Raw genomic sequence first — 13,492 nt, 5'->3', positions numbered from 1 at the left:
AGGTGGTTTAAGAGAAGGAGAGCAATACTATTATTTTTTAGGGAGTACAAGATGTTCGACCCAAAGTAACTGCTCTTCTATTTGATGTCTTTCTGAGGCACCGTATGAACCTGAGGACCGTGAGGAGTACAAATTATAATAAGGAGAGGAATATAGTAACACAGGGCACAGAGTATATATTATAATACATCTTTTCTGTTTTCAATAGAGATATACTGTCTTGGAAGCTTATTGAGCAAGCCTTTAGCATCTGCTGTAGGATACTGAATGGAGAGAAGATTGACACTTTCAAGCTAGAGGTGACTTCTGCGTTTATAGAGAGTTAATTTTCAAATGTAAACCAAGAGTAACATGAGAAGATTAATATCAAAGTGAAAAAACTCCCCTACCAATTCCTCTAAAGTTGACTTATTAACATGTTTTGTCTAGAGATGCACCAAGTTCAGTTTTCTTGGCCAATTCAATTTTTTTTTACTTTTAAAAACTAACCTGCCAATTCCTATTTTCTTTCTTTCTAAGAACTAAAATTGACAGCACACACAAAATCCTGTCATGGAAATCGATTTCTCTCCCAAACTGCACTCAAACAAATTTTGGAATAAAATTGTATTTGGACAAATACAATCCAATTGAAAATGAATTGTGGTACATCCCATTTTTATTTCAAATGTTTCAGAAGAAAACTGGTGGAACACATCTATTCAACAACACACCTAATTCCATTTCCATCAAAACGAACAAACCGAAGACATGATGTGTGTGGCTTTACTGTGTGCCACCCATCCATAACCGGCAGGGTTATCGATCAGGTTCTAACAGCAGAGCTGAAAGCCTCTTTGTCTCTGTGACGACCCTCGGTGAAAACCTCATTAGAGTAAGCCAAAAAACACACAATCCAAACTGAAGACAATAATCTGGACAGAGTTCAGACAGATTTAATTCACTTTTTCAGTCAAGGTTTGTCTTTTGATTTCGATTAGTTTCTTTATTTCCCTCTCATATTTATCTCTTTTGCTCTCCTTTTAGTCTTTCCCCCTCCCTTCTCTCTCCTCTCCAAGAGCATAAATATCATGCTGACAGCAGTGTCTGCAATCCTTTGTGTCCTATCGTAGCCCTGCCTCACTTATGTACTGTCCTGTGAAATAAAATATTATTGACTGGCATGGTAAAAGTACATCAGGGTGCAAAGATAAATACATTCCATAAAACTCCCCACACATGACGTAAATGGCGGAATTTGTTTAATGTGACATGAAATATGTTCTGGATGTGAAGGTGTTTACGTTGCACAGGAAGCTAGCTTGGCATGCAGGTGAGTGGCGTGCATAAAGCCATAATGATGAAGTGGTTGTGTGTGTGTGTGTGTGTGTGTGTGTGTGTGTGTGTGTGTGTGTGTGTGTGTGTGTGTGTGTGTGTGTGTGTGTGTGTGTGTGTGTGCTTAAACCCCTCCTTTCCTATACTCATTGCCAACCCTGTCACTAACGCAGCAGCCCTCTGCATTATTTATCTCCACAGCCACAGCAGTACAGCCACTTCTCGGGCGGTGGAGAAAGTGCACACCTTGCAACTCAAAGACCTTTTTTCATAAACTTTACTCCTCTCTTCTTCTCTCAGTAAGCCTCGAGGATATAAAGGCATCTCTCTTCCCTTTCTCTCCTAACCCTCTAACACCCTCTCCGCTTTTGTTTTTATCATAAAACGCCTGCTAAATTCTCCCATAATGGATATTGATTTGTAAAACAATAACAGCAGATCACAATAGACAGCTCATGCAAAAGTGGTGTAACCTTGAAACTTGGAGGCTCTTCATGAGAACTGACAAATCTGCTTGCTTGACTGTTATGTTTAACATTTCAATCCACTCTTCAGTGCTTTTCACATAATGTCCCGCTGGCCAGAAAAGCAAATGGGATGAGGAAGTGTCTTATTACCTGCTTATTCTGTTATTCTGTCTCTTCCAGTAGCTTTGTGGAAAGGAATGTCTGTGTTTTGTAATGGTGCATGAACAGCACAACTGACAGAAAGTAATAGCAAAGTCAGCAAGCAGTATCTGATGAACAAGGAACCTACGTCCAATTTCAAACAGGGCGTAATATTACAAACGCAACGTACTCATCATCTGGCCTTTCCTGTTATCAACTTTTGAACAGATAATGGCATGCATGCATCAATGAATCAGCTCAAATAATGGAAAAAGATGTTTAAACAGGAGCCAACATGGCAGATATGGCAGAGCTTTTTCTTGTGGTAGATGAGGCTTTGCTGTGTCAGTGACATTGAAAGTAGGATTTATAAATATTGTGTACACTTCAGGGCGTTTTGATGGCTTGGACGCTACATGGGCAGAAGGAGATAAAGAAAAGGCTACTGGGAGTGGGAGCATAAAATAAAGAAAAGATAGCATCCTCTCTCTGGAGAAATAAGCTGCCAGTGTTTTTGGCATCACATCAACAAGCCATTTGCAAAGCACTGATAAGAAATAGGATAATATGCAAGAAAGCAAGATGAATTCAGAATGGTGGGAGTCTGTGAGAGTCCAAAGCGAAGAGCTTAGTAACTATTCCAGACAAGGTCAGATATATGGAAATAAAATATTGCGCTTCGTGAGTACAATTTCTGCACACATATGTTCTTTACATTACCCAGAGGCTTGTATAAGGGTATGATTTGTGGATGGTTGGCGCTAACGACTGACCTTTCATCATGACAGCAATTCACGCAAATGGTCGTGTCAATTTTGGCTGTGGGAGGCACTACATGGTAAACAGGCGAGGTCATGGCATGTTTGCAGCTCTGTGCTTCCAGACATTCTCACTTGCAGCTGTGAATACTAATGAGACGTGTTATGTTGGTCAAAAGGCATTCTAATTGGCAGCAGAGCTGTGCGTGCCCTCGCTTGCTGCTCGGCTCTCAGACCTTGGCTTGGATCAGTAGCGTGATATTGGCAGCAACTGAGATTGACTTCTCTGACATTTTATACTGAACCCTGAATAAATTAAAAATATTCAAAACTTAACAAGAACAGAGACGAGCAGCACAAAGTAGTACTAACTAGAATGTAAACTTCTTGTTACTTTTTGACACAAGGAATGAACAGTTAAAGCAGCATTGATATTTTTTTTATTTTCTCTTTTGGCCATTTGCTGTGAACACAACAATGATAAATTATACACACTTGAGCTTATGTGTAAGCAAGCGTCTATTTATACATCCTGCAGGCATGGAGCAACATTAACATTCAATTGAAGTCGTGTATCTTGCCATTTGATGAATGCAAGTACAATTTTCATTTACCCGTCAATCCGTTTTGGTGTCTACCAGCTTCTAGAGGAAATATCTAGCTCTTTAGCTGCTAAATGCCCCACTATATTCACCAGCATAAATCGCTAACTTTGTCCATTTTAAAAGCAAGAAACATAAAGCAGGTCTTTAGGACTTTTTCACTGAAAACAGCTGCCTGCTGCTGCTGGAAACAAGGTTGATGAGAGCGGTAAAAGCAGTGAGCCAAATATGCGGTTGCAATCTGGGGTTCAACACAAGCTACAGTAATGCTCCAGTGTAATGCTGAAGTCTTATACAGACTCTATATGCAATATACAAGATTTCATGGACCAACGGGGCAATACACGCCTTGCACACACACAACAAAGGCTAATATCGTAAACAAGAAGGCCACTCACACAAAACAACCACGCAACAACTATGCACTGCAACAGAATCCACACAGCACACTAACACACACACTTGAACCTGACACTCACACACGTATATGTCACTGTACAACTTTCCATCTCACGCACAGCAGGTCTATCACAATTCAGTCACAGCAAACATAGGCTAGAGATTGAGAAATAATTGAAGCTCCTATGGCATTCAGCTGAAAGATGCTGAAACATTCGGTGGGTGATAATTCTTTGTGGGGTTTTGCCACTACGAGCGAGACCTTTGACATCACACAGAGTAGTCTGAGCGGTTGTTTATGTAGGAATATTGATTTGTGCAGCTTCAACAAAAGACGAGATTACACATTATATTAGAGCAGGTTATATGGACACCAAATAGAAATCTGTATTGGCTCACTGGCATTGATCGGGAGCCACCACAGCGCAGGTTATCATGACCTTGTTTATTACTGGCAACTTTCTCCTCTATTGACAGAGATGACAAACATCTTAACGCTGACAGATTTTATCTATTTGCCTTTTCACCAGTGCAATGTACTTGTAAAATTAGAATTGATAAGTCTCTGTACCCTTGCACATTGTTCAGGCAGAGAGCTTTTCTGCATTCCAGGACAGGTTTGAGAACTCATTACCTTTTCCCATCTGACAGCTAGACCTTAGGCGGCAGATAAGGAAGGAAGTGAGAAGGGAAGGGGGCAGACACAGGGTCAGTGGCAAGGATATGCAAAGTAACAGAACCCCACTGTCAACGTTGTGTTAGTGTCTTTGTCATCTAGTGGCTGAGGAGGAGCCTTTGTGTCTGGCTGAGGTCTAATGGGATGTTGACCCGGCCCTGGTCCTGTCCGTCAAACATCATCAGTCTTGACAAAAGGAGTGAAAGAGGATCGAGCAGTGTCCCCCTGAAAGCAATTCATCCCTATATAACAAAGGCAGGGTGAGAGCGATGTTGACAGTAGACACTTGGGAGCCAATGGCTTAGAAAAAAGAAAAAAAAAATGTGAAAGATTATTAAATACACACACACACACACACACACACACACACACACACATACATACATATAGATATAACGGAATGGGAAATGACTGTTGGGTAATTACACAGTCTTCGACCGAATGGCCAGCGAGGGTGAAATATAACACTTCTGCATTTTCTGGAGCGTTTGGGTTGCTGCATAACTGAAGTTCAGCAGAGACAAAGAATACTTACAATAGTATACAAAAGCCTGGTTAAAAGCATGTTATCACTTAACATAACAGCATGGTACAGCAACTTCAGTGGAAATAGCAACAAAAAAAGATTGTTAGTACTGCAGAGGACGAGTTGACAAGTCAAAGAAACATTTTTGCAATATGTTTGACATTGCTGTACACAGGAAGGCTAAACATAGAACTACAGATACCTCACATCCAGTTTGAGGTGATCCCATCTGGCCTTTGATTTAGGCTCCCAAGGGCCAGCTGGAACATAGAAGAAGTTTTTTATTCCCTATGCAATACAGGCTATAAGATAGGCTCTTTTATTATTCATATAACTTATTTGCTATCTGCCAACTATGCACTATTGTTTATTGTATTTTGTGTTTTAAATGTTGTGTTGTGCGATGTGTATTGTATTTACTTTTGCTGTACTTGGGAAAAGACAAAGACAAATTTCCCCTGAGGTGGACGCTTAAACCAATCTAATCTGATCTGATCAGAAAATGTTTTCATTCAGGAGAAGTCACGGTAAAGTTGTCCATGTCGACACACTGTTTCTTATGAAAATGCAGTTAAGTAGTGGTTACATTGCCAAGCCTCAGCCGACATGGGATTCTGAGAAATGAGTGTTGGATATTGGACCACTACCATGTGGGACCTCTGTGGTTTGTCTCTGCTCTGTACTAAGAAGTATGTGAATAAAAAAACAAAAGAAAAAGAAAAAAACATCTTGTTCCTGCAAAGGTGGAGTGATGGTGTCATGAATATTTATCCGCTGTCCTCTTCACTCCGCTCCAGCAGCTCCCAGTGTGTCATTTATTTTGTGCAGGTACATATCTGTCGGGAGCATCTCTGTTTTGCAGAGGTGAATGAACCTGTAATGTGGTACTTCATATTCTTCCGATCTGCACCACCTCTGTGGCAGTATGGCATTAAGTAGTCGATCAATCATGTCAGTAAACCATCCATGAGAAGGCCAGTGTCAATGAAGGAGGAGGAGCATGAAATGAAAAATCCATCTAAAAACACTCCTGCACTGAAAAAACAACTATTGTCGATGTACTTTGCCTTCCATTTTGTTGTCTCATTCAGCAATTTGAAACATCTGTGATACAGGAGAATCAGATATTAACAATAATCCTCACCAACATTAGCCTTGATGGACCACAGTGTAGTGCAGTCACATGCCTCTTGATCGTTATTAACACATGTTTATAATTATCAAAATCAACATTTCTCTCTCCGTCTACATAGAAGACAAACAGCTGGTTCGATCGCTGGGTTTAAATCATGTAGTATGGAAGGTAGTGATGGGAAATATTCTCATGTTTACAACTGGTAAGCGTTCTCATCATTCGTCATCAAGACGGTTATGATTGTAGAGTCATGTGAGCATTTTGCTGGATACATAACTATATCCAATGAATTTGCATTTGATAATCTTGATTAACAGACCTTCGCTAACATGACAAGGCTGACATTCATATTGTTATATAATATAATGTTTCCTTTCTATTTCATGCACTTGTGCTGCATGATTTCTTTTGGAGGTTTTGGATTCTGGGAAATGTAGGAAAACCACTGACTACATCTGCGTGTTATGTGGATAATGCTACATGACTTTGCATTACAGCTGATATTAATAATGGTTCTTGTTATTTCAATTCTGCTGAATTGTCGTCTGATCATTGTATGTAAATTAGGTATGTCTAGCTGGCTGACTTTTTCAACGAACACTGAAGCAATGTGGGATGCTCTTGGGGGTTGCTGTGACATGCAAGGCAAAGGGCACATGGTAGAGAGAGAGAGATTGCCAAAAGGCTAACGTTGCTCTTTATTCCGTACTGTGAGAAGCTTGAAATGCTGCTGCATGGACTCCATGCAGGAGAAGGACTCGTCTGCAGTTTTTTGGACATCACTGCTTCATAACCATTGTAAAAAAAAAAAAAAAATTAAATAAGAAGTTAATATTTCCTCTATGAGACAGTGAGCATACAATCAGGAAATACAGTGTGTCATAGATTATAATAAAAAAAAATCGTATCAGTCACTTCCTCTCAGTCACTAATTGCAAAGACTGAAGTGGATGGCTGTCATGGTGTTAACTCTTCATGAGTGTAGACCTCACAACTACAGTTTCATTTACATGTTTGCTTGTGTTACAACCACAAAGACATCTCAAATGAGCTGCACTCGGTAGTTTTAACTCACGGATTATTGATAAGTGCTTCGAGGCCATTTCGTGGCTCTTGTTGAGATAGTGGTGGTACAGAGAGACAAGAGTGAAAACTGTTTTTTTTGCGTTTGCCGACACAATTGTTGCTGAATTTACACACACACACACACACACACACACACACACACACACACACACACACACACACACACATGCCCAATAGGAGAACACTTGGAGATAAACATTTCACTTTTGTGTCAAAATCCTCACAATCCTTTTTTTAAATCACGCGCCCTTTGAATTACCCTTTCAAAGCAACAACACACTGAAAGTTTTGAAGTTTTACCTCAAGTGTGTAAGCAATCACAGAAATATGTAGCACACAACATAGAGGGAATGGAGCGGTTCTGTAATATTTTCTGAAGCCCTGTTGAAGTAGGGGCCAGTAATGGCCGGGTGCTTTCTGCTTTTAAGCAATTACATGTTAAATTGGCTCTGTTGTTTTGAATTGTTTCTGTGGGCTCTACAGTTGCTTCGCTTTACCGCAGACTGTGCACCATTCAAAAGTCGAAAGCTGCTACAGAAAGAAAGGTAGATAATATGAGAAAGAGAGTGCCTCTCTGCCAGCCAACATTTATTGGCAGACTTGTCCTTCACAGAGACACACTTTATAATAACACTTGTAGCCGTCAGGGCTGTGTATGCAGTGTGAAACCATTGACAGACCATTATTTTGAAAATAAAATATAAAGAAAATGGCTTTAATGACTTTAACTCTTTGAACTCAATTGATGCAATACAGGTCAGCGTCACATCCCTTCTTATGAGTCAAGCCAATTTGTATAGCCCCATGTCCGAATCCCAAATCTTCCTGAGGGGATTTTCACAATATATATCCAGCAAACAACATTATTTATCCTCCCTTGGTTCAGAGTACCAGAGGAGGGATCCCTTTTCCAGGATGGACAGACATGCAATAGATGTGTTTACAGAAAAGAGCAACATAATAAAATTACAAAACAGACAAAATGATACACAGAATGTGTGAAAGAGATAGCTGCAGGAAGAAGTCAAGCACCTTTTGGGTGTTTCCAAACAGCTAGAGCATGATCCACGAGACCTCAGAAAAGGGTTTCCTCCGTCAGCTGGTACTGAGGCTAACTGCCCTCTCTCAGACACACCAACTAGTCTCACAACAACACCGCTCTCCAAACAACCACCAGAGTAAACCAAATTATAACAATGTAAGGAAGAAACTAAATGCCAAAGTAGAGACTTTTTTCTGGCCCTAAAAAGAGATTATGAATTGGCAGAATATCTCTCTTCTGTCATAGAAAGCAGAGCCAGGTACAGGCAGTGACCACAAATTGGCAATTGAAATAGGAAGACATAAAAAATGATGGCAACAAAAAGAAAACTGAAAATGTTCCACTGTTCAACAGGAGACCCAAAGAGAAAAATGCACTTCCTCCTACAATGTAAAACATTCAATTAAGTAAGGCACTTACTTTAACAAGTTCAACGCTGTAATTTCAGATTTCAAAGACCGTAATTAAAAATATTCAAAAAGGATTCAAGGCGTATATTGAAGTCCAAACACACACACGCACACAAGCCACCTCACCAGCCAGATCATTAAAGAATAAGAAACAAATGTAACGTTAAAGCAAAAAGATGAGTCTGGAGTTAGGATTTAAAGGCCTCAACAGAATCACAGGGAGGTTATTCCAGAGGAAGGGGGCACGATTGGAGAATGCATGAGTCCTGATTGGAGTATAAGGTATAGGACATTTATGCAGGCGGGAAGGGGTACATTTATAATTCTGTTGGCTAAAACTGATGGAACTGGTGTCACATTTTCTAGTTTTAGTTAAGATTCGTGCTGCAGCTTTCACAACCAGTTGAAGAATTCTAGTACTAGAGCGTGGCAGGCCTGACAACATGACGTTTCAATAACCCAATAACTTTGGGATAATACACATGCTTCTGTTATATGATCTGTTACGTCTGCTTTTGAGTCTAGGGAAAATGTTGACGATAGCATGACAACTAAATAATATAAAAGAGTAACAATTAAGATGATTTATTTCAAACATGGGATAAAGTGGTCGTGCCAAACAAATATAAATCTTTACAACAAAACTAGGCCTGGCTAACTCCTGAAAACAAAACACAAACAAAATGGCTTTACTCGCTTATCTAAAAAAAAAAATAGCTGCACCAAAACAAAGGGATGGCACCGGCCAATAATCCTATTGTTTCTAGACAAAAATGAACTACTTGTGTGTAAAGTGTAAAGGGTACCCCAACTCAACTTCTGTCCTCAACCTCCCACCACAAACCTTCAGAAGTTATCAACAACAATGTCACAGCTCAAACAGGCAGAGAACAAAAACGAAGAAGGTGAACTCCTCAGGTTTCCTCCTTTTATTCTGGGCCCCAATCTGTTGATCGGCCAGCTTGAAGTCTGTGGAAACCAAGGAGCAGCATGACTGGCCTGCACAGGTGGAAACCAATGACTTTGTTGGCACCTGGAGAGAAAAGAAAGGCAGGAGGGAAGAAGGCACATACACAGGCGCTTTGTGCAGGGCCAATGACCAGCATCTCAGACAAGAAGACTTCTAATAAAGTATTTTGGGACTGATCATCCACTTTTCTAGATAGACAGCTGAGTCATAACTCAGTCAAACCAGAGTGCCCAGACACTATACAGCGACCAGAGTAACTTACTCTTTCCAGTGATATCAGTGTCCACTGTAGGTGAATGTCCATAAATCTGCTTAGAAATTGTGTAAAAAGATGGGCTTGTTGTTACCGCAGATCTTGCCTCTCAATCATGAAACAAAGACATTTTCTCCAGTATCAAAGGCAATCCATCCGACTGATACCTGTACATCCATGGTGACAGTGCAACATCACCCAAAGCATGATGATGGGAAAAACTCAAATCATATCGATCAAGAAATCCATGAAAATATGTTTTTGTACAACACTAAGTAATAACCTTGTCACATTGACAATCCATTCACATACAGACATTTGTGATATTTTTAGAACATGTAGGCATTTATAAGTAGCATGTCTAAAAATAACAGCTCAGACATGTAGTGGAAAAGCTTGTAAATTAATGAGTGAAAATACTGTGTAAAAACTCAAAAGTCAAAAAGGGACAAATACAAAAGAAGGAAACCCAGTAAAACCCTCTGAAAACCTGATATTGTGAGAAAACATATTGTAGTTCATCATCATGCAAGTCATTTTGATTCTAAATTGATGGGCGTGGCCAAAAAGATACCTCCCTCATGATGATAGCTCCATCAGGGTACAATTAGCACCTACTGCAACATTTACTGCAACACTGTCTCTGCAGTGTGTCTGTGTATGAGGCTTTATGAGTCATCACTTATCAGTCCTCTCTTTCTCTGCGTCTCCTCTCAGGTGTTCACCAGGTATGGGAAGTGCTACATGTTCAACGCTGTAGAGGAAGGGAAGACGCTCCGCACCACCATGAAGGGAGGGACAGGAAACGGCCTGGAGATCATGCTGGACATCCAGCAGGACGAGTACCTGCCGGTGTGGGGGGACACAGGTATGCATGACCACCTTGATCAACTGTCTTGCTTCATTTGAACCGATTAAAAAAACACACTCTCCCAAACCTTCCTTAAGGAGCAAGTCTAAAGAAAATATATTTTCTTTTCATCTTATGCTCAAAAGTATCTCCTTAGGGTGATATTTTTGATGTGTGGTTTAAGTCATAAGATCACTTGTTGCCAGGTAACCGACAGTATAAACAGCCTTGTTTCGCTTCCAAGAATAGTTAATGATTGTGTGATTTCTGTATTTCAGCACCAGGTTAGTAAGCAGAGCACTTTCTGCTCATAAAGTCAAGAATACCACATCTCTTTCTCTTGACCCCTCCACCAATTGTGTCCCTTGTACCTGTGCACTTGATGTTAATGGCTTGCATCCGTTATGTTGAGTGGACCGATACAAAGCCTGCACTTTGGAGTTATCCACATCTGAGTCAGTCCTCCCTATGTTGAACATTTGCTTCCCTCCAGGCTGGCATAATGTTTGTCCTCTACTGAGCCTACTTCTGTCATATCTACACTGTGTTGTCATAGATGAAATTCAAGCTTTCGCTTCTCATGTAGTATAACATAAAATCATTTTTTACACGGGATACAACACCTTATTTACAGGATCTCATTTTGCTGCCTTCTTTCTGTCTTTCCCCCTTTATTTAGTAATTTGTCATCCGATGGAAATATATCCAAACTGAAGAAATTAAAAAATATAAACAATCAAGTAAATTAAGTATTTCGAACTCTCCCAATTGTGTCCCACACTGAGCCTTGGGCCACAAGTAGTTTTTCATTTACATGATTTAATTCAGACATAATTAACACAGAAATTATTCAGGTTCCTCCTGATGAAATCACTTCAGGGACACCTTGAAACCCAGAAACTCGTATAAAAATGTAAATCAAGTAAAGTTTCAGAAATGTTGCGCGATCCGATCTTCATCAGCTTTTTCATGTAATGGCCCTAAAACTATTAACCCTAACCCCAAAATAATTTTCTTGAATATTATACAAGTACATCAGGTGACATTATTGTTGCTGCTATTGTTAATGTTAAAAAAAAATGTGTTTGTATTTTGTTCTTTTTGTTGCTGTTCCCACTGGCTTGGGTTTTTGAAGTATTGCATTGTCCTGAGACAAATACTCAAAGATTTGCTCACACGATTGTTAGAAGCTGATTTGTAGAGCACGAGCACCTTTGTAGCACTTTATGCATTTCTTGTTACACTGATGACCTCAAACTTATTCTGCTGCTGTATTCGCTCTGACTCTAAACAAAGTGCATTGTCAATCACTGCACCTCTTCTTCTGAATGGCTGTGATAATATTTGTCCTTAGTGTCAACTAGTCAGTTATCTTAATACATATTCAAAACCCTGAAGTCTGAAGCCTCTCTGATCATCTTTATTACAAAGATTATTCACCTTACTGATGTACAAACTGGAGATCTTTTTAGTGGCTCAGATTGAACGTTTTGAGGCTTGCTCCCTGAATGTCTCCACAGTGAAGCTCATTGAATGAGCGGCTCACGTCTGAACCAGTGCAAGGCCAGACGGGGGGAGTTCCCAGAGCAGCTAGCCAAGGTACGAGCAGCCCAGCAGATGGGCATTATTTACTTTAGACTCAACTTAAGGAAGATCCATCATCAAAAAGTCCCTCAGTCCCCTGTCCTGAACTCCTGTTGGTTGTATTTCTGTTCAAACAGACTACTCCAGGACTGACTGCATGTGGAGCTTCGTCTCCCAGCATGCTGCAGTTTCCAGTGCCCTTCTTTATCCCTGTGTGGTTTCATTAACCCAGATGAGCTGAGTCAGCCTCAGCAGGGAGTGTTTCCTCAACTGAGCCAGATCCCATTGCTGTGCAAACATGATGGACACACTGCTCAGGGACACTTCCCCCATCTCCTCCCACCAATTACCTTTTTTTCCATCCAATACCCAAACCCTCTACCCTCCCGTGGATTCTCTTATTGTCCATCATCCAGAGGCCAGCAGTCGGTCTCTGGGGTTCTATTAGCACACGGCTCTCCAGGGAGCTGCAGGGCAGCCATGATACTCCTCATTTTATCATGATGGACAAACATAAAAAAAAAAACATGTTTCATGGTGTGAAAATGAACAAGACTGATTTAAGTTTGAGTTGTGGGAGAATACGGACGGCCTGTTGCCTGGATACCCAGCTTTCTCCTCATTGTGTTGCTGACCGAACTGCTCAGCTGGTATAAATAAAGGGATTGGATGTGTCCATCTGTTATTTCCATCCACACTGGCTGTCTGGAAACTCTGTTCTTATATAGACCTTAAATAATCACATGAAGGGCACCAGAAATTCAATTTAAATAATTCAGACTCTAAATCTGACTTTGTTGTGTTGTTGTTTCCTTCACTTGTTATTGTATGGATGTCATCTGAGATGGAGAAGAGAAAGAAAAAGTGTAACCTTTTGGTTCCACAGATCCCTGCTGCACCTCTGTGACAACCTTTTGAAAAGCTTCTTGTTTTTGCGATTGATGTATTTAAAAAATGCTTAGAATAGTAACTTAAAATGAGTTAGAAATATCTCCCACAACATGCAGAGTTTATGAGAAAAATATAATTTCTGCATCTGTGAACTTGAGCTCACCGAGTTTCTAATCTTACATTTCATTCAACTCCTGCTACACATTGACCTTTTTTGAAAAGTCATTTGCAGTTGCAGCGTCAGGCAGGCCTCTTGGATATTAGATTTGTCAAGCAGTCTTGATCAAAGTAATCTGTTTACACACTCAGCACCCACCACATGTCTGCCTTCAGCTGCACAGCTACAAAATGTTTGCAGACCTTCAAAAACATCACAGCCTGTGAAACT

The 13,492-nt window shown here is 40.3% G+C and overlaps 1 protein-coding gene across 3 annotated transcripts in view; it reads left to right on the top strand.

Annotated features, from left to right (window-relative positions):
* The window catches only part of asic2 (acid-sensing (proton-gated) ion channel 2), a 293,170-nt gene that overhangs the window by 258,751 nt on the left and 20,927 nt on the right, over window positions 1-13,492 (top strand). For all 3 annotated transcript variants that reach the window (XM_068718376.1, XM_068718375.1, XM_068718374.1), the window contains one exon: window positions 10,497-10,647. In XM_068718376.1, coding sequence (XP_068574477.1) covers window positions 10,497-10,647 — 151 coding nt within the window. The remainder of the gene's footprint in view (window positions 1-10,496; window positions 10,648-13,492) is intronic.

This window comes from Cebidichthys violaceus, unplaced genomic scaffold (genome assembly GCF_023349555.1).
Source record: "Cebidichthys violaceus isolate CVI_PGR_0920_01 unplaced genomic scaffold, fCebVio1.0.p SCAF_23, whole genome shotgun sequence".
Lineage (NCBI taxonomy): Eukaryota > Metazoa > Chordata > Actinopteri > Perciformes > Stichaeidae > Cebidichthys > Cebidichthys violaceus.
Note: the sequence above shows the minus strand (reverse complement) of the source record. Positions and strands in the feature narration are given on the sequence as shown.